General features: G+C 39.4%; 1 protein-coding gene across 1 annotated transcript; it reads right to left on the reverse strand.

Moving 5' to 3' along the window:
* Positions 1 to 7,552: 7,552 nt before the first annotated feature.
* On the reverse strand, positions 7,553 to 12,178 carry dclre1b (DNA cross-link repair 1B). The gene is made up of 4 exons (XM_083919422.1): positions 11,661 to 12,178; positions 10,655 to 10,820; positions 9,795 to 9,977; positions 7,553 to 9,498 (listed from the first exon to the last, which is right to left on the reverse strand). The coding sequence occupies exons 1-4, from the start codon at positions 11,856 to 11,858 to the stop codon at positions 8,219 to 8,221; spliced, it is 1,827 nt and encodes a 608-aa protein (XP_083775548.1). The 5' UTR covers positions 11,859 to 12,178; the 3' UTR covers positions 7,553 to 8,218.
* Positions 12,179 to 22,730: the final 10,552 nt, after the last annotated feature.

Consider the following 22,730-nt stretch of genomic DNA (forward strand, 5'->3'; position numbering starts at 1 on the left):
TATAGAGTCCGCCCCAAATGGAAGTACTAACTGTGTAAGTGATTTGTAGCAGTTTTGTGAGGCACAAACAATTATGTCCTCCTACCAGTGGGGGAGTCAGATCAGAAAATACTTGTATGTGCCATTTCAGAGGGCAAACAACGTATTCTGATATATTAATTAAGAGGACTTATAATGTCCAATAATGTATATAATAGGCCAGAAACCCAAAAGTATATATTGTTTTGGTATACTTAAAAGAGCAGATGTGGTGTAATTAGTTATATGAATGTGACACAAGACACACCAGGAGGCATTCTGGGATTTTTTGTGGGCGTGTTTGGCAGAGAGTAATAAAGTACAGTACAGTGCAGATGCCACATGTTGATAGCAATAAAGATACTGGAAAAAGATACACTGTCGTGTCGGGATTTCTCACATAGCTCAAAACGCTATTTTGACAAAATGGACTGAAAATATACCTGATCATATTATTAACATCATAACTATTAACTGTAAACAGCCACATTGTAGCAAACATCTCTTTGTCATTATTTTAATCTCTTCTTTTTATTTAATGAATCTCACAAAGGTAAGGGTTGTATAACCATGGGGAAAGAAAAACAAATGACCCCTGCACCCATAAAAAAGTCAAACTATACCCTCCCTACAGACAAAAAAAAAGAAAGAAAGAAACCACAATACCCTCGTTAATAATTTCCCTTCAGCCCCTGGGGACTGTACGAACTCCACACTGTCTCAATCTCATGCAAATCAAATGGCTGTTACGTCTCTGAGTGCTGATGCTGCCAGCAGCCATAAACAGTTCCAGCAGTGAGAACAGTTCCCTGGTTGATGTGTGCCATTTAATAGCAAACTGAAAAGTGCACACAATGCCCGGCTTAACCAGCCCTGTCAAGCGGTAAAAAGGCTTTTTGAGACTTCAAATAAGTGAAAGTAGGTGGTAGATTCACGTAGTGCTCAGATAATACTTCCTACACTGACAGCTGTTCTCTCTGCTGCGCCCTCTCCATGTATTTACTATACACCTTAGATTACCTCTTCAGTGACTCAGAGGCAGGGCTGTAATCTCTGCGGCTGTAGGGGAAGGAGAAGAGGAGGCAAGTAAACGAAATTACAGTAGGGAGGGGATGATGGAGGGGAAGAAGGCGAGTGGTGACTTTAAAAAAGGAGAGAGAAGGGCATCGGTGGGGAAGAAAAGCTGGCAGGAGGAGAGCGGACACAGGGGGTGGGAGGCTGGAACGAGGAGTAAAGGAGATTAGAGAGAGCACAGAGGAGGGAGACAGGAAAGAGAGAGCATGAGGACTACAGTAGGAGAAAGGAGGAGCCCCCCTATGGGGAAGCACAGTCCTGTGAGTCATCCACAAGCAGCTGAAACTGGGCCTGTGTAAACCAGAGACTCCCTCCTTTAGTCTTATGAGATATTAAGAAAGACACAGTGAGGAATGACTGCTTCTTTTTAAAGAAAGAGAAAATATAGAAAGAAAGTCTCCAGGTGGATTTAAGACTTCCTGATTGAGGCTCTTTTTGATGTGGAAATATGCGATGAACAAATGCTGCTGCTGTTTCTCGTACAGCATATAGAAATTAGACGTATTCCAGTATGAGGCTGAGCCTTGTGGAAAGCATTTTATAATGACGGTCTGTATGAAAGACAAAAATGATTCTGGTTCGTTGAAAGACCCAAAACAACAACTACATTCCTCAAAATAATTGCCGGGGTTTGGCAGCTTTTACCCCTGCTCCCCAAATCCTTCTCTTCTGTCATTCTCTCCAACAACATGTTTTGTGACTGCTGTGCACTCCTGCTCATCCTTGTGTGTTCACCCCTTCAGAAGACACACAAACACATACATTGCCGTGTGTGTGTTTGTGTGTGTGTGTGTGTGTGTGTGTGTGTGTGTGTGTGTGTGTGTGTGTGTGTGTGTGTGTGTGTGTGTGTGTGTGTGTGTGTGTGTGTGTGTGTGTGTGTGTGTGTGTGTGTGTGTGTGCATGCGTGTGCGTGCAGCCCCTCTCACAAAAACAGTGGCAGAGGCAACAGAAATAGCAGTAGACTGTGAGCAAAAAGATAACAGCCTCTGCTGCTGCGTGGGTGTGACAGAGCTCAGCGCCGTCATTCCAACTCTGCGACAGTGTGGGAAAGAGGGACTGAGAGAAACCACTATTGTCAATCCCAGAGCTGCTTTTCTGATGTCACCCACACTGAGCTCTGAACTGTTGCTTGTCTCCGAGACAGAAAGGTGTTGTGTTTGAAGAACAGCTCAAAACTTATTCAGCATACTAAGGCATTTAAGTGGAAACAAAACAAGGACTGATGCTTTTTCTCTGAGGCCATGAACTCTGTTGCTCCAGGAGAATCCTCATTTCAGCTGGGTTTATACATTTGGTTTAATTAAGTCGTCCTCTTCTGCTGTTAAGATGTGATGCTACACAGGGACGAGGACTCCTTCTGCATCATGGCTGAATCCAACCTTTTGGAAAATACATTCATTTGCATGTTAGCAATATTTATTTTTTAATACTGACCCACCTCACCCTAATAAAAAGCAAAATGAAAAAAAATGCCTTAGGTTACATTCATTTTAGGTTTTCTATTCAGTCAGCATTTGTATTAACGGTGTTCACTGGGTGTTGTCCATGATGCTGAAAAGTCACATAGGTTGTATGACTGCACAGACTCCAACAACCAGATGTGCTCGCAATTGTTGAAGATCATTTAGTTTAGTAAAAGTAGTGCCTCTACATTAAAAATGCTCACAGCCGAATCAACATAAGGTATCAAAAGTACTCATAAGGCAGCAGAATGACCCTATTATTACTGTAACACTGATGAATTAATATGTAAGCAGCATTTCAGTGTTATTAATGTATTAATGGATTGAGGGGAACTACAAACAACTGCATCTGTTATTGTTAGTTTGCAATAAGGTGATCATACCTGAATCTGCAAAATATGTGATGTTAATTTGACCTAAAATATGTACGACGTTTTGTGGGATGCGTTCAAGTTAGTATATTATATTGTCACTTGATGTACATTGTATTAATCTATGATCTCCATTTAAGTTTTCTATATTTTATTGTATATCTTTTGTTCAAGTCCGATGTATGTTCTAATCATTTTTCTAATGTTTTACGTGGGGACAGTGTGCTTTAAAACTAGATAGCAAATGAGCAGAAAGGTCTGAATGGATAGCTAAAAGTAATAGATAAATGGATGAAAATATGAAATGTCCAGTTTGTTCAACTCCAAGTTAAAGTAGTATAGAAAAAAGAGAGAAGACTGACAATCCAACACAAACACAATGTCTTCTATGGATCCACAGATGCAGCCACATTGTGTTTTCTCCATACACTGTATAAAAAATGGATGTAGCCTCTACGTTCTCTCCCCGTTCTCTCAACTTGATCCAATCATACTTTGCCTATGAGAGTCGCCATCTTGTCAGACTTTGACTCAGCCTCATTTCCTCTTACCAAAAAAAGGCATTGATGTGACTTTAGGTGGGGGGGAGATAAGTCCATCTGGCTGGGGTATACCTCCGAGGAGAAGTGAGGGCCAGCAGCTAACTGTCACTCAAGTGACTCAACTGTCATGAACCTTTACCTCCAATAAAATAAAAACTGCCTGGTAAAAAAACATTCAGCCCCCTCAGTGTTGTCATGGAGATATGACGTAAACATACAGACTAGAATGTATTTTGTACCAGGCCTTAAACAGGTTTAATTATGTTGTGATAACAGAGTATTTAACATGGGGGGTCAATGAGAAACGGCTCTAATATGAAACCTGCCCCTAGTGGACACTCAGAGAACTGAAATTTTTGGCACTTCCTGATTGGATCAACCAGGAAGTCGCTGTGGTTTGGGCTCGGTTTTCTCTAAGGTTGTATATAACTGAATGATTCTACAGATGAAGACAAGCTGTGTTTTCTTCATGACCGTGTAATGGCCGAATTTTCTTACCTTGACAATAAGATATTAAAAACGTTTGGTGATGTTTAAGGGTTCATAGGACAAAATACATCTGGCAACGGGGTATGTGGGACAGAAAAGTCTGTATATATTATTTTTAAATCCTTAAAGATAAACAATACAACTGTAGATCCTGTTGTCCTATTCAAAGAGTCAAAGATAATACAGGCAGCTTGCCTGTATTATACTACAGTAGCAGTGAATCTGGAGACTCCCTGTGATTAAGTGCTTCAACACCCAGAACAGAAGCTCACTGTGCTGGCCTGTCGTGCACATTAACTTTTTTATTTGTGGGACTTGAGGGGGGACCCAATTTTATTCCCTAGTAACAGTTGAAGAATGTTTTGAGAGCTCTCGCCGGAACAGAGCTATAAATTACACAGCAGGATCCTCCCCTTCTTCTTTACAACACCAGGAGAAGTGAAAAACACCCATCACCACACTCATTCTGGGATGGATTGTTGGCAGAAGGCCATACTGTACATCTTGCAGCACTTCCATCTGCTGATTAAATCGTAATCTACATAATGAGGTGAGCGGAGTCTGTGTTAATTAGCACCATCCTTAACAGGAATATTAAGGGAGGACTGAGTGAATTCCAACAGTCCCCTCATTCTCAGGTAAAAGGGCTTGAGTTTGCAGGTAGCATCGTCCTCATGATTTCCACTTTGAAGTAATGGCGTGTGTGAGGAATCCATTACTTTAACCCTAATACCCTGCTGTGATGCTCGTGGGAGTGTGTGATTCTTCATTTCCTCTCATTTCATGGCCTCACTGCCGGGGCTTCATATTCCCTTGCAGTGTAAAAAGAAAACTATTCTTTTTCGTCAGAGACATGTTTTTGGTTTTTGCAGTACTAGTGCACTGCCTTAAAATAGAATTCGGGGCTGAAGAGAATAACCGGGCATGTGTAAAATATGCAGGAATCTTAATGCAAATTCAATCACTGGTGTTTCCTTCTGATTACAATTCAACCAATCCCAGGAGTACAAGAGTCCGCCCTTCTCTGCTGCCAAGAAAGATTACAGCTGACTATAATCTAAGACACAATATACTGTAAGCAAGCTAAAACAAGGCATTGTTGTGCTCCTTTAGTCCTGGAGTCATATTACCTGGGTAGTGTAGTCATGATCAAACTACTGTAAGTAAATTACTGCTTTGATACCAATACCATGTGTTTAAAATGATACCGGGCTTGGTACCTCAGTGGTGAGAGCAGGCACCCCCATACACATAGGCTGAAAGTCCTCACCGCAGCAGCCATGGGTTCAACTCCGGCTTGCAGCCCCTTGCTGCATGTTGCCTCCTCTCTTACTCTCCCATTTCCTGCCACTCTCCACCTATACCATCAAATTAAAGGCATTAAAAGGCCAAAATTTAATCTTTCAAAAAAAAATAAAAGTACCAAAGCTATACAAAAAAGACATCTACAATCCAATTTTCAACCCAAGGCTGCACAGATGAAACAACGGGGAAGAACTAACTGTGTTGGTATGTGTTATAAAAAAAAAGAAATCCTGTTTTGTGTGCCAAGGACTTTTTATTCTTTTTAGTACTACGTATTATACCGAAGTTCTGGTACTAACAAAAAAGGTAGTCCTGTTTCAGTACAATTTTGTGGTATTTGTTCTTTATTTGAGTATTTTCTTTTCATAGTACCTTCTACTTCTAGTCCATTACAACACAGAAACAAATATTGTACTTTTTAACTTACTTTATTAAGAACTCATCAATAGAATGCTTTGATATACATTTATTATTATAATAATTATTATTATTATATTATTAAATTAAGCTATCCATCCACTAGTCAATTCATTTATATTTAATTTGTTATTACATTTATTAATCGGCAACTAACTTGATTATTGTTTAATTAATCTCTCATGCAAAAATGTATTTTGTGGTTCGACTCTTCAAATGTGCTGCTTAATAGTTATTTTATTTGTATTTTTATATTCATATTATTTTTTGATTTTTACTTCATTTTGAATGTTATTTCAAAGTTTGGACTATTGATTAAACATCGTGGAGGTGTCACTTTGGACTCTTCTGTAATAGTATCTCTGACTGCTCTCATTTGAGTTAATCAAATTATCATAAAAATAACTGAGACAATAATCAGTTATGGAAAATAATCATTACTTGCGTTGCGATAAATCAGTTCAAACTAGCTCTACCTCTAGCAGCTGCAACAGCAAAATACTCATTAACACATCAGTCATAATAACCTAATGGTATATAATAGAATAACAGTCAAAATTATTGTTTTCTGTATTTAATACTGTTGCTCTAAATTCTTTAAATAAACTTTTCTGATTATACTGTTACTTATGTAGCATTTTTGCAGGTATTACCTGTAATGGAGTATTTTTACAGTGTGGTATTGGCTTAAGTAAAGGATCTGAATACTTCATACACTGGTCATCATCATTAATCTGACTGAGTTTGTGGCTGATTGTTGATCCCAGATGTCCCTCCTCTTGGGTAACCCAATGCCGGAGCCGGTCAGTCATCCTTTATGAGCACAAGAGGAGACGCCTGTTGGCAGCTCATGTCGATCTGACGACCCACTGATGCTGACTTTATGATGTCTCAGCATGATGCCTCTGAGGTTTCTGAACCGTTCTGAATATCAAACAAAGTCAACTCTTTATAGGGCACTTCTCAAAGTGCAGTTAGGATCAGGGCCAACAGTTGGATGGTCTCTAAGAGGTAATGGACTTCTTTCATTAGTGGATTTATATATATTTGGTTGTAACTCAGGGCATGCAGACCTTCAAACCACCTTTTGATGGTGGCTAACATAAGTGTAGTCAGGGAGTGCAGCATGGTTATATTCATATTAATACAACAAATGTAGATTTTCATATTGCGAGCACAGCAGACTTTTGCTCGTTTTCTGACTCTTTCTCAGTGCACTAATTGCAGTCATATAACATTTTTATTGTCTTCATTTGCAGTATAAAGATAAACTGTGGAAGAACAATGGGATTTTGTTGAGCTGAGACATCACTGTTCAGCATTATATTCCCTACCAAAAATACATGATTTTCTTTTTTGCAGGGATCAAAGATGCTGCAGAAACCTCAAACCTTAATTAAATGAGAAACAAGACAAAGTCAAAACATCTGCTTCCATTTTTAAGAAACTACTGCCATCCAAGGGAGGAAAAACAACATTGCAACAGGAAGTAGCTGTGAGTCATTGGCTTACATTGTATTCAGTAGATGCCGACTTAAGTCTCTATCTGGCGTTCTTTAGTAAAACACAAGACACCACAGCACTTTCATTTGCAAAAAGAAGGGTAATTTATTGAGGAAACAAACAATCCACACATAAGGAGCCTGTATTGAACATAAATAATAGTTTTACAACAAAATCTTTCTGATAAGGAAAATTTTCCTTTTTCAAATAAACAATGCTGCTTTCTTCATAAATGAGATCAATGTATATGCAGTATGCAGTAAACATAACAATAGGTTTAGGTCATTATGCAAAACTTTTCTTTTTAACTGAAAATGAAATAAGTACACAATAAAATTAACAGGCTCTCACACCCGGTGCACGTCGGGGAAACTGGCTGGACTCGGGCCGGTGCGGCCACGTCTCAGCTCAAATAGGCATACAGTTATTAACAGAGGTTTTTTCCATTATAAAGTTCTTGACTCAAAACTACAACCAAAATACAAGTGTTGCTAAAATCACCATTAATCTTTATTACCGTAAAAAAACAAACAACTGACAGCAGTCTTCAAATTTTCCAATGTAACCTCAAAGGCAATGAATCACACACAGCCGAAAAAGGCAGATCTGACAAACGAAGAACAGAAAAGTGACTAGTTGGTTTTGAATAAAATTGAAATAAGCCTACTATCTTGTGAAAAATGTGACTTTACAAACATCAATTACAGACTACTGTAAACTCTGCATCAGCCTTGTCTTTATATACACCGCTCAATGAAAGTTACATTATTTTTTCCCATTACAAGAGGAGTGTTTTGTTTTTTCTCGGCTGCCCTGGCTTACACCTCCAGAAGGCCGAGGTTACCATGATGCCATTCCAAGGAAGAACTCGTAAGATATTCATCACAAGTCTACCTTTTTTAAACTCCAGCACAAAATCGAGGCACTACAAGAAAAAAATATATACAAATAAATCAGATACCAATGAAAAAATAAGTGGTACACTGGCTTTAAGTGCTCATCTTTACACACACAAAACAAAAATGGGATGTCTGGGTCAGTATGAGAGGTCATCCTCTCTTTCATCACATACAGGAGAGAGGCGAAACTGTTGCACGAAACCCCTACGCAGGAGGCCACACACCTTAAGGTCGTCCTCTGTGAAGGGGAGATCCTTTAAAATAAGGTTTTCAAGCACCTCTATATACTCCTGCTTCACCTCAGTCTGGCAGCTGGATGAAGAGCAGGAATTGTTATCGAGGTTGCTCTGCAAGTGCTCATCGTTCATGTGATTATTTAGTGTTATGACACCCTCCAGATCAATTGCCTCTCCACCATGATCACTCATTCTATCGCCATCTGACAATATGTTGTTGTTCTGAGCATTTGCATGTCTGCTATGCTGGATTCTGTCGTTTTCCTTTGAAGCTGTCTGGTTGATTTCTTTGGCATTAGTTTCTAAAGGCTTTCTTGGGGTCCTAACAGGGTTCAAGCAGGCCTTGGTGTTTGTCAGAATCTCCATTGGAGCAAAGTTGCTCTGGCTTAGTTGACTGAATGGCGCCGACTCTGCCAACGCCATATCTTCAGACACTGTCCGGACGATGTTGAGGCTCCACATGTCTCCAGCCCCTCTTCTGTTTTTCTTATTGTTGTGATTCTTGCTCAGGTCCACTCGGATGCATTCAGAGTTGTCTTCAATACTTTCTGTGTCCATCTCTTCCTCAGAAGCATCCCGCTCCAGGCACTTTGCCTCCCAGGCTTGTTCGCATGACTTCCTGGATCCCCTTACAGGAGAGTCAAATACCACCCCTTTGGGAGCAAGAGGTCGGAAATGTCTGCTGCGAAGGCTGGTGCATGCTGATGAGCTGAGTTGGCTCTCAGGCTGTCTCAACATATACTGTCGGACTGACTCAGGTACCAAGACCTCATGGCGCCTTTGGCAGGGCAGTAAGGCAGAGAAGCTTCCAGGTACATGGTTTCCTACAATGGGTACAAGGGAGGTAGGTTTAAGTGCAGAGACAAAATCCTCCAGCTCTTGGTAGGAGGAGTGGTCAGAGTAAGGCACCACATGAATGTTGGGGTGAATGGAAACCAGGGGCCTGCTGGTGGGCAAGATGGCCAAAGTGGGTTGTTCTTTGTTCCACTGGTGTAAAGTGGCAGAGCAGATCTCAGACTGCTCCACGGCTCGGATATGACCAGCTCCTGGGTCAGTTGTGAAGACATCCGGCAGCTGCAGGGCTTTGAGGGTCTCCATCCTCTGTAAGCTCACCTCGATCCAGGTTTTAAACTCCATCGCTAGCTCTAACAGCAAGGACTCCTTACCCAGTGCATACAGGCCTGCAAGGCAGTGCAAGAGAGCATGAGGGTTGCGAATACAGAAGTGAGCACAATTATATATAATTTTGGCCATATCGCCCAGCCCTAATGGAAATATGTGACCAAAACAGCACATGAAGCCACAATGAAACAAAAAACCTTATCACATACTTTACATAAGTTTAGAACAAGGTCACAGAGTTGCAGACATAAAGAGAGCTGAGTGTTTCTGACAGTGCCGAGGACCTTTATGTTCACACTGCTGACATGAGGCGGAACTACATAAGACATGTTCAGAAAGATCTAAATAAAATTACCTATGACAACATTGTGGTTTGGGTGTCTGCGGATGATCTCTTTGATCTGTTGAGTGGCTTGCTGTCTGGAGGGGAGGGTGCGGTTGGGGTCACAGTTGGTGTTGTCCAGGTACAGGACATCTATAGTGGTGTTGTTCCTCAAGCATGGCTCACGCAACATGGAGGGTTTATATCTGAAGTCACCTGAAATTAAGAATGTGTCAGTGCTGACCCATCATGATTCTGTAATAAAGTACAAGAGCATTATTTGACACCATATGATACTAGTGTTGGGACGTATACCAGCTTAACCCAGATGATTTCCCGTATGAGTTTTTTTAATTTACCATCATACCGGTGGACAGCTGAAACAATTACTGTAACTTTTCAATAGGAAGCAAAATATATCATATTGTTTGCTGCAGATGTTGCTACAGTCGGGGTAAGCTGTGAGTGTATTGAGAGTGAACCCCTATTAACGGCATACCCTTCTCTTATTACCTACTACCTTCAAAACTACAACTAATAACCCATCTTTAACTCTCTTTAGCAGGGCAAAACACTTCAGCACGCAACACTCTGACACAAATAATTTGTAACACTAACAACTATACATAAATTTACAAAATTACACCACCCTGAGGCATGTTTTTATATTCTATATACTCAATAGAATATAAATGTAAAATAAGACCGAGTCATGCAAAACAAACAACAAAAACAATGTGATATACCATGAAATTGCCATAATCTTAAAAAATACCATGACACAAATTTTTGCGCATGGGATAAGAGGAAAAAAACAAAACACAGTTTAACAATGATTTCCTACATCCTAGAAGCATCTCATAAGGTGTTTATCTGTGCATTCTGACACTGACCAGTGTACAGTATGGAGCCAAAGTAGCCTTCGAAGAGAAACATGACAGCTCCTGGACAGTGGTTGGCGTCTATCAACGTGACTGTCAGCCTCTCCTTGCCGATGTCATCCAATGGTAACAGGTATGGCTCATCTAGCTCTAATGGATGGATCCACTTTTCTTTCACCTGAGCAGGAATATAATAATATATATATATTTAGTTTTCCAGTTTTATATTCAAGACATTCAACAAACAGAACAAGAGAAAGAAAAGACAGGAAGAGCAACCAGACATAATATTATTGGTGGAATCTACATCGTGTCACATAGTCAGGTATTGCAAGAGTATAAGTAAAGAGTTCAGGATTATATCACTCCAGAAAAGAGTTGAGTTGTGAAAGCGTATCCTTTCCATCCGTATGATTATTAACCACTCCCTTAATGATCCCAATTTTTCTCTGGAATATTTTCAACACATCTTAGGTTTAGGGGTTTAATCTCATTAGGGGCAGAAAAGGTGTCACAGAAGTCATTTTATAAAGAAGACCTGTCAACACATGGCTGACAATTAACAAAATAAAATAAAACTGAGTTTATAATTATGTTGGTCCTGACTAACACGCTGAGCGCTGCCACCCACTTTGAGTACTGAAAATTAATATTGGGCCCAAGGACGGTTCAGTCAATATGAATTTAACTTTCTAAAAATAGAGCCATACATTGTTTTTTTCACACTACAAAAAAGACATGAGCACAAAATATGATTGCAAAAACACAGTTATAAGAGCACAAAAACACAGTTATAAGAGCACAAAAACACAGTTATAAGAGCACAAAAACACAGTTGTAAGAGCACAAAAACACAGTTAGGTGATCAATTGCTCTTAATTATTGTGCCTGCACGGCTCCCATCCGAATAACAGCACCTTCATTACACATGGGGCAGAACAATAACAGGAGGAATCATTTAAATAGAGTTATAATAAAAATGTTACAGTATATATGTGTTTCACGTGACTCCCCTCACCTGCAGTTTGAGTCTGAGCAGCGTGGCAGTGACTGGTGAGCAGTAGATGGGCAGGTTGCTCCAGGTGGACGTCAAACCCACCGTGTGGTCGCTGTGCATGTGGGACAGGAAAAACAGCCGAGTGCCTGGACACTTCCGCACATGCCAGAAGTCCACGGCCAGCGGGGTGTGAGGGATCACTTTCCCGTTGGCTGGCATTGTCCTAGGTTTCTCTGTATATCCTTCAGGTGAGCTAACTGTTAATAACTGTCACAACACAGGGGATAACCGTCGTCTATTCCACTGCCCTCCGTGTTACTATGGTAACGTTAACGGCTATGATTGTTTCAGTGCAGCTACATGGCACAGGTGAAATAGTCCTGGTGATACGATAGTTAGTTAGAGGGAGCCGCTAAACTCAACGTAAGTTAGCCATCTGTAGTTCGCATTATCCGGCCAAGTACTTGCTCCGGTTTGCTTCTCTACGCCATTACTTTGCGATTATTTAATATCTTGTCCAACCTTTGCCGTCACCCGCAGCTGACCGTTGTTACATGTTGACAGTTACAGTGCTAACAACAGTTTACGGACCCCGCCATTTGTTTTCATTTCCTCTTCCTGTTCTTCTTCCTATGTGGGGTTAAAGTGTAGCTGCCGTCCTGGTCGTGTATCATACTGCCTCCTGGAGGTTGTACCATGGTGGGTCCATGGACAGGTCATGGACAGGTAGGTTTCTTCTTTTTTTCTTCTGTTTTTGGGTGCTTGGCAAACAACTTTTTGGTGCATTACCCACCACTAACTGGTGTGGAGTGTGGATCAAATAAGCTTAATAGCCTGGTTTGGGTCACTATCGAACATCAGTCTCAACCCACGAAACAAAATCATATCAATAAGCAATAAAATAATTGGACAGGAGCAGGAACCACTGATCAGTACGTACAACAAAAGGACTAAACTAAAATTAAAACAAATAGGCAAATACCTCAGGCCAGAGGTACAGGTCACTCACATTCAGGTCTAAGAGAGCCATCCATCACAGTCATGGATAGCTGATCTATTTATTTATTCATTTATTTACATTCTTTAAATGCCATTTTATTTCCTGTTCTTCATGTTTTGTGCTTTGTAAGTTTTTATCTACTGACCACTGCTGGTATGTTATGTGTATGTGATGGCATGTGTGGCATATTGTGATCCGTTGCCGTTTATGTGAACTGCACTCGCACTGATGTTCTGCAAAAATGAAGTTCATAATGGATGAATAAAGTTTTAAAAAGAAAAGAATAACTTATATTACCGAAACAAAAAACTAAATAAAATACAAATGAATTCAAATAAAACACTAATCATAATAATGATAACAACATATGTTTCCATACAAGAGTTCCCCTGAGAAAATGCAATATAATTTGACAGCACTTGTTTGAATTATTTTGTAAGATATCTATTAAATCAAATTGTACATGTTCTTCTTTTTTTAAATTCACTCATTTATCTTCTTTCTTCCTCATACCTCTGGTAGGTTTCTGCTACAATGAAAACATGACAACACAAAAGATGAGATTAAGATAAAACTAAGATTGACTAAAAACATGTGAAACTAAGTCAAACTGATTGACATACTGAGTGAAATGTGTTTAATGTTAAATGAAAAAAATTCTAAAAATTATGACTCACTGATTGCGGTACTAAGTCATATTAAAAAGATGCTAGACCATTCAACATATCTAATAATTGTGACAGACAATTGTTTTAGTGTTTCTTCTTTTGTTTTATAATTTTTCGTACATATATTAATATTTCTTTCTTATATTTAAAACCTTCCAAGACAGCAAACTCACCAATATCTTGGCATATCATTTTAAAAAGCTGCATTAATGGAAACAAATTTATATGGTTTCTAATTTGAAAGAGTTTTTTTTGGCTGTTTCAGAAAACAGTTATTTTCTTAAACATATGAAAGCCATTTGTCAGATCCAATACTCCAGGATGCCATCAATACACACTCTTGAGGCACTTTATCAAGATTGATTTTATTAATCTACAAAAAGGTGCTTCAAAAATAAATGTACAGTAAAGAGCCTCCCCCTGAAATTGCTTGAATTGTGGTTTACTCTCCAGAAGATGGCGCCAAGAGAGAGGAAACTGTTTTGTTTTTTTATTTGTGAAATCGATAATCATTGTGTACCACAAAGCAATACATGGTAAAGCTCTACAGTACACTATGGATGATGTGAAATCATGATCAAATCATGTCTTGTATCATTTTCACATATGAAAGCCTATTTTTTCTCATACAACAGAAAATAAACAAAAAGCAGTACACTGTATCTGTATTTATCTGATTGTGATATTCGATGATGGATTGCTTCCTCTCTACAACCTTGGCTGCCTCATCTGGCACCGTGCTTTTGTAAACACATATAATCCTGTACGTAATTGTCCTGAACATAATCGAATCCAACCATCTGTAACATTTGTATATTTGTAATTTTTTACAATACACTAAGGGGGTTGGGGGTGGGTGCGTTTCTACTAAATGGGGGCGTTGCTATGGTGACAGCTTCCCATCATAGCCCTCCCTCCCCCTACATTTGCACACTACTCACTTTTCAGGATTATACCTGGGATTGCTGCACATTTCTCTCTTATCACACAGCATGCGTCCTCTCCTTGTAACCAGAGGCACATTAATCATGCTCTGCTTTACAGTAAATGATCTCTCTTCCTAACATGCACACACGCAGACATATATACACACACATGCACCCTGTGGAAAACTTATGCTGGAGATGAAATGGTGATTAACTGAACATGAGTGGGTCAAGCACAGTCAGGGGAGCCCCTGTTACTATTCACATCTTATGCTTTGTGATATGTTACATCACTGGGTGCCCTTTGGATTATTGCGGTTATGCTTTATTTTTAGTTATTCGACCCTACATTTTCCTTTTACATTTTTTATCTTCATCATATTAATAGTGAGCACAGTCATACCTGGCACATACAGTAAAAACATCCACAATAGCAGTTTGATTAGAATTATGATCTAATGGAACATATTCTTAATATTTATGTATGTTTCTAGACTCTGCTTTATGAAAGGTTTGAAGATACATAACTCACCCAGGAAAACAATATGTATACCAAATACTGTATATTGTATCCATGATCATTTGGCAACACTTCCACAAATTGTTGAGCATCCTCATTAACACTTACAGCTCATGTTTTTCTTTTTACCAAGCTGCAGTAGGCTACTTTATATTCCAGAATTATATGAATATAAGCACAGTGGTAAGAATAAAAGCGGCAGCACTGTTTACATTCGTCAAGGCAAAGGTCGCAGAGGTCAGGTGGATGAGCTGTCTGCTCTGTCATGTTGTTCTGCAGAGATAAACAAAAGTGCTGTCAGACAGCAGCAGTGGTACTACGAAGGCAGATGGCTGCACAGTCTGTGACCCGCCACTGCTGTTGTTGTTGTTTTAAATCCGCCATATACACTTTTGCTGACCTCAGTAAGTCAGTGTGACCTTTTCTATTCTTTCTTCTATGTAACTAAAACTTGTTTAAACTACTGTAGTTATGTGCACTGTGGGTATAAAAGGATGTGATGTTCTCAGCCGCCGTATTGACAACTAAAATAAGTCATGGACCTACAATGTCCCTTAAATCCCCGAACTGTCGATGACTTTCTGTGGATTCTCTTATTTCTTGCATGTCTATTTACTGACCCCACATAAATAATGAGCTGTCTCCATTGCTCCCATTGATTAAAGTCAACTCATCTGTACAGTGTTAGCTTTATTTCTTACAGCCCCCAGGAATGATACAATGGTGCTATACACACACTCCTGTAGAGATATTTATGGACATGTGTGAGATGCCAAAGATGTCCCCCGGGGGCTAAGAGCAAGTTGCCGGCCGAAACGAGCTGGTGAGAACATATTCTCATTTAGGCATACACATACACATTCACTTCCATCTGTCTTTTTCTGTTTTTCTCTCTGTCACTCTCTTGTTCCCCCAGTCTCTCTCTCTCTCTCTCTCTACGGATATGTCTTTGTATTGTTTTCTTGCCTTTATCCCCTTCCACTCTGTCATCCTCAATAGGGTTTCATGAGGTCTCTTTTTATGCTCTTGCTGTTTATCATTTTGACACACTGGCAGCCACACAGCACAGCAGCATGACTGCTGTCTAAACCTCTCTACAGCCGGTTTTTGTGGCTACCTTCTTTTCCTCACTGCTGTAACACCTAGTGTCAGAGGTGGAGGAGCTGCTATTTGTGTCCAGGCTTCAAGCCACGCCGCAGCACAATATACTGCGGGCTATGAGAGCCAGTTAAGTCCCCCACTGATCTGATTTGATTAGCAGTTCATTAGACTTTCAGGAGTGGGCTGGGTGGTGTGGCACGCAGTCAGCCCGCTGAAGATCCCCCCACAGACCAGTGAAGGGTGCGTTTTTTTGGGGCTGCATTATGCATAGGAATTTGCTTGTAGCTTGCCACGGCAACGCTGCATACTGAGGGAAAGATGACTCTAATTGTCTTCCTGGAGGGCTCCAAGTCCTTTTGAATTTTTCTTGGTAGAATGCAGGCGTGGGGAAAGTCGTAGCTGAGGATGGCTGAAGGCTCTCTTAGACTGTGCCATCCTAATAAGAGCTGAGTGGGGCTGGAGAGTCATTAATTCTCTCTATCTATGAGCGGAAGCTGAGCCCTGGCCAATTCATCAGCCCTATCAGTCATTAATCAAAACAGATATAACCTGTATTCCTGAAGGGGAAGTAAACAGTGATATTGATTGAAGAAAGAATAACAATATGAACCATATGAAAACTGCATGAGAAATATGTAATATTTGTTTGCTTTTGTACTTGGTGGTGTCTTTGTTTAAATGTTAAAAAAATACAAAAATACATTTGTTATGAACCAGACTAATGATTCAAGCATGTTCACACAGATACTGCAAATAATATGATTCTTGTTCCGTACTGAATTTGTGTAATGTTGTGTGTAATATTTCTCTATGGCATAGCCATAACTAATATTCCTACCCCGAGCAGTATGAAAAAGCTTTCGTGCAAAAAAAAACCCCAACAGATTCTGGTAGAGTCAGAAGATTTTTTTTGTAGTTTTACTGAAGCAGACAGATTTATTTGTTAAAGAGAGCTCCTGTTGTCCCCTAACATGACTGATGATGATAACTCCTTTCAAATGTACTGTCAACAATAAGGACAGCCAGCTGTGAATAATTTGTTTTTCCACATGGGCAAACATGATCATCCAGTAATCAGATTTCTATACATTGCTTCAGTCTTTGCATGTAACATGTTTTGCATGAATGGGCTGCTGCTGAGATCGTGTCCTTTCTTTTCTGACTCTCTTCCATTACTATTGTCATGTAGATCGGGATGAGATTTCTCAGAAGTGGTTTGGCATTTAGATTAAATGATCTCATAGATGCAAAGAAGAAAGGGGAATTTAGTCCTAAGAGGCTTTTTTAAAACTCATTTCTCTCTAAAATGAAGAACTAATATTTTAGCTGCATTACTGAAATGGCCTAGAGATTGTATGAAAATCTGCAGTTAAAAGCATCACTCGCTTGGAAGAGAGACACTCTCATTCAGTCGTAGAAAAATAGGTTTTAAAGTAGCTTCAAGTCCGCCGGCTGCAGGCTTGGGTGAAAGTACAATATGGGTGTACTTTGTAAAGAAAAAAGTTATATTAGAGCCAAGCATAAATCCACTGTGCTTATGGCAAATCTTCATGTGAGGTAGTTGTCAAAGAATACCAGCGTCTAAGTCAAATTGAAAGACCAGTCCGATGTAAACACTGTAATTTTTCTTTTAATCTTTACAGATGCCACAGATCTAAAGAAGTGCTTATTCGTGCTTGTGGTGCACTGTACACTAAACTGTAATAAAAGAAAAGATGAATAATTGATCATTGAGGCCTCAGAGAAACTGTGCTCGCAAGGCAGCAATATGCTTTCGTGTATCAATGTGCATGACAAACTATGCTTTGGTCATGATTTGCAAAGTGCTCCCCATGTGCATAATGCACTTATGGAACAGGATCTGCATTTCCTGCAGAAGAACTTTACCAACACTCATGAAGCTGCAAGAAAACTCAACTGTGGCTTCTCTCCTCATTTCACACATTCCCAGTAATATTACCCGATGGGAATAGCTGTGAGAAATGTTCTATTGTTATTGTGGGTGACTGTGGAGGTGTGGTGTGCTTTGTCTGTGAGTTGCTGGCAGCAGCCTGGAAGGGGTAGGAACTAAGTAGCTGTAGAGAAATAGGGGTAACTTTGTTTAAGCCTTGTACAGTCTGGCTGGTAAAGCAGCACTTTGCCCCGCTGCTAATGAGGCACCACACACACATACACACACACGCACAAACACACACACACACACACACACACACACACACACACACACACACACACACACACACACACACACACACACACACACACACACACACACACACACACACACACACACACACACACACACACACACACACACACACACACACACACACACACACAAACACACACACATACAGAGAGGCCTGAAGCCCAATCTGAGTGTATTAAGTTGATGTGAGTATCCCCTGTGCTGACTAACTGGGCAAAACCGCAGTTTGGCCAAAACCCAGGTATTAAGGTGCCAGTCTGTAACAACTCCTCATTAGCCGGCTCATTATAACACTATGTGGCAAATACAGCCATTCTAGCTGATACTCTCCTGTACCTGCAATACAGATCGATTTGCAGTTAAATTAAATGCCAGTTGTATACATGTGGGACTGCAAGAAAATCAATACACTGTCTCTCTAGTATAAATTTATTGTATAAAAACAGATCCAGGATATTTTTAATGTCATATATAATCAGTGAAAGAACATTTTACAGCAACAACAAGCAGTGAAGAGACAGGATGTTTTATTTCTCACTGGGCTGTACCGGGTCTGAAGAGTCACAGCCTTTTATTGCAAATGTCCTGCCACAGCGATCAGCATGACCTTTGTCTGTGGGGTTTAAAAGTTTAGTCAGTAAATATCAAATATGAGCTCAGTACCACTCGCTTTGATAGCAGTTTAACTCTTCTCAGCCCTGTAGCATTAGGGTGTTGAGTATATTTGCACAGAAAGAGAACAGAAAGTCAGTAAGGGTTTTTTTAGAGCAGGTTTCATATATTCTGTCTCTTTTAGACATAAGATTTGGAAATAGAAGAATAGTGTCTGTAGTTGTAATGTTGTCACCACATTAGAGCTGCAGCTCTTTTGGCTTCTCAGCAGATGTGGCTGTTTTTTGGGTGATAACGAGGAGATAGCTGAGGGAACTAAAATTAGGGATGGCAGGGTTTTCAGCACAAAAATAACAGGATGATACCTCTGGATTTCCTCTTAGTTGGCTTTCTGGCTAACCCACTTTTTGTTATGCTTTAGTTTTAGTTTAGTTATCATTTACAAAACTACACATTCGCACAGTGCAATAGAAAATGGTTGAAATTATTCATGCAGCTCCAGTTGGGTTGACATAAAAGACACTTTTATGGCATCTTTCCCTGTCTTTTTTCCCCAAGATGCCTCTATTCTTGCTCTTTTTTTTCTGATGCCTGTGTTGTCTTTTCCAACTGTAACCCTTTTCATCTTTATTTTTCTTGGTTCTCAGAACGCAATTGTCTTTTTAATATATTGTATATTATATATTAATATTACTGAATCCAAACTGGAGTCTCTGACCAATCTGTCTTATGAGGGGATCTTGCAACAAATGTATTGAAAATTGCAAAAAAGCTTACGTTTTTATGTTGTTACACACGTTTTTTTTAACATAAAAGCGAAGAAACTGTCAGTTGCCTCTTTAATCCCGTGGCACTTATGCCTATGCCTGTGCTGCATGGGATAGTGTTTTCCCAAAAGCTTAAAAACAAAATACAGGCAGTGCAGAATGATGTTATTAGATACATGCTCAATGCTCCTCAATGCACCTGTAGAAATTAATAAAAATAAGCAAGTTAAATGTAAAATAGCAAGAAGCTCTTTTTTCAATACTTGGATCTCCTAATTGAACAACCTACCCCTGCATATTAAAGAAAACCAAAAAAAAGGACATTTTAAGAACAAAAGTTAAGCTTGCATGCTTGGAGAGTTGATAGTTCAATTATAAGGGAGGGAGTTTGAACCACGTGGGATTAGTGGGTTTATCCTTATTTTTTTGTGCTTTGTTTGTTTCCATTGTTTTGTATGTCTCCACGTGTTGTGCTTGTTGTTCTGTCGAGGACCACTTTGGAAATAAGTGTTTTTAGTAAATGCAATCCTCTGGGATTATTGTATCATAATACTCATTTTAATTATTGTGCTTTAAATTCTTAATAAAATCAAACCAAATCAAATATTCCCACATCCTTAACATTCTAATCTCATCATGATAGCAAATTAATACACGCAGTTACTTTAATTAAAGTTATTTTTTGTGTATCTACAGTACTTTTTATTTCTAAATCAGAAGAATGACATAAATATTCATATATTTTTAGCATCATTTTCAACAGATGTAAAAAGGGAATAAACCGTGGGGGAAGTGCCAGATGTTCACATAGGAGAAAAAAAAGTACTCAGGTAAACATCTGAGAGTGCTTCCACCACAGAGAGGGGAGTGAATGAAAAATGCTCTTTTATCTCATATCGCTGCCTCTTCCTGTGCCTTAGCCAGATGCCAATATTTAATGCTTATGGATGGCCTGCTCAGCATCAATTACAGCCAGTGTAAACTGAGGTGAATCAGTGCACATGTTAGGGCTCCATGACAGAGTGAGAAAGCTGATACAACAGTTTTTAAAGGTCATGCAGGGAGGTCTTCATTTGACACAGCTCCCTGCAGAAGTACTGAACATTTACTGTTCATAACTGCAGCGGTCTGTCCTGTAAGGCTTACACCAACAGAATCAGATATATATTATGTGGCCTGGTTTATTGGGTACATTTACTGCAATCCAATCCAATAGCACTGCAATATGTTGTCATTATGTTGTTGCTGGTTCTTATGTTCAGTCTTGGTTGACACTGTGTGCAAAGATGTGATGATTCAACTCTATGGTCTTTTTTAAAGCTTTAGTCAGTGTTGTTGTTATTCTGGACCGCACTCTATTGAAAGGTGTTTCCAATTAATTTAATGTTTATTGACATTGACCAATGCCACATACCACAACATTTATAGGCTAAGCTAGTTTGCAACGCCCGTCTACTGCTCTGTGACCCTCGTCCATCCATATATAAACAGGGGTCGACAAACCATTAAAAACGTCTTTAAATACAATGTAGTTCAATACAACACCACAACACAGTGAATCACCTCCTTTTCTGGTATGTTGTCAACAAAAACTGAACATTATACATTTCACAAAGTTTTTTTAACTGCATTTTATTGTTTCTTTATTGCTTTAGACTGTGTACATGCTGTATAAGCTGGTAAATGAGTCTGCCATTCAGATGAACTTAACTTACAAATAGGACTCAAGCATAAAGCAAATTGCTGTACCTTGGATGGATAAGGACAGGGCAGATGTTCCCTCTGAAGTCTAAATGCACAGAGCTGAGAACATTTATTTAGAAGAGTGATTTCCAATAATTAGGGCTAAGCTGCATTTGTCTACATTACCTCTTGTGTTGTTTAACAGACTTCAAAGACTGAACTAAAGTTAAAAATCAACTGATCAAACAAGTTAAATAAAACGTGAAGCCAGTACATTTATTTATTAGGAAAAGAACCCAACATTTTGTATGTGAAATAACAATGTTTTTCGCAACCACATGCACTAACATGCATGCAAGGCTGGATTGTCTATCGCAACAGAAAGCTCAAATTACAGCATACACAGAGGGAGGGACTTCATTCCCTGATCAGGACGCCATTACTTCACTATATCTTTACATAGAAAATAGTTGTGTTGTTTTGAATATTAAGTAAAGTTCCTTTAACTACTTAACCAATAGAAAAAAATAATTCATCAAGTCATCAATTTAGCTACTTAAACCTGTAATAACTGATTATTAGGCCTCTTGGGGCCAGCGAAAACAAACTGTAATCACTACAACTCAATAAGTTCAAGGCTTGGGTATTTCTTTTTTTCATACCTTCCTGACATTTTATTGGGGTTTATGGTATATTAGACAATTTGTTTAAAAAATAAAAAATAAATCGTAAATCTGAGCAAAACTACGAGAATTGGCTTGTTATTAAAATGAGAATAGTTGGTCCACCTTAAGTGATTAAGCCTGTACTGAACTTCGAGGCTAAAGGTAGGGATACAAAAATCAGTTGGAATTATACTGACCAGGCCTAGTTTTTGTGGTGTGTCCATATACTGTATAATAAAGATGGACGTAGCTTCCAGGTCTGAAAAGTGAACACAATGCGGAAGTCAATGGGAAAATGAACCTACTTCTCACTTGATTTATTAGCTCAGTGCTTACTTCACTTATGTGTTCATGGTCTCAGTCGCTAGTTTCAAACCCTTCTTCAATACAGCATGATGTTCATTTACTAAATTATGGTCCCATTTAGAGTAAAATAGACGATGAAGCAGGGGGTGCTTTAGGTTGTGGCTACCTTGTGGTTGACAGGTTGCCATGCTAGCAGCAGGGTAGAGGTTTAGCGATACATATACTGGGCACATTAAAATTTGAAAATATTGTAAACTTGTTTTTGTTCTCTGTGTTGTTGCACCTTGCTAACAAAGCCAACGTCATCTAGCAAGTGCTAGTGCTAGCGTTATCTGGTAATTTAAGGGAAACTGGCAATTTTCCACTGGCTCTGTGTCACTGCAGCAAACAGCGTCAGAGACTGGAGCTCCCAGCTCACCTGCCGGCAATAGTACACTGGATGAGTTTTGTCAGCCAGCTGGAAAAGCAGCAGTTTCCCTCCTTAGCATTGATAGATAAGTGATATGCTCTACCTTTGGTCTCAAGCAACTCCTGAGGAAAATCTCTGTCCCTCTAGCTGCAGAGGGGAACTAGAGTCAGGTGATAACGTCTTGTCAAATTTGTTGCTACGAGGGACCCTTTTACAGACAATCTG

The sequence above is a fragment of the Echiichthys vipera genome (genome assembly GCF_963691815.1).
Source record: "Echiichthys vipera genome assembly, chromosome: 9".
Taxonomy (NCBI): Eukaryota; Metazoa; Chordata; class Actinopteri; order Perciformes; family Trachinidae; genus Echiichthys; species Echiichthys vipera.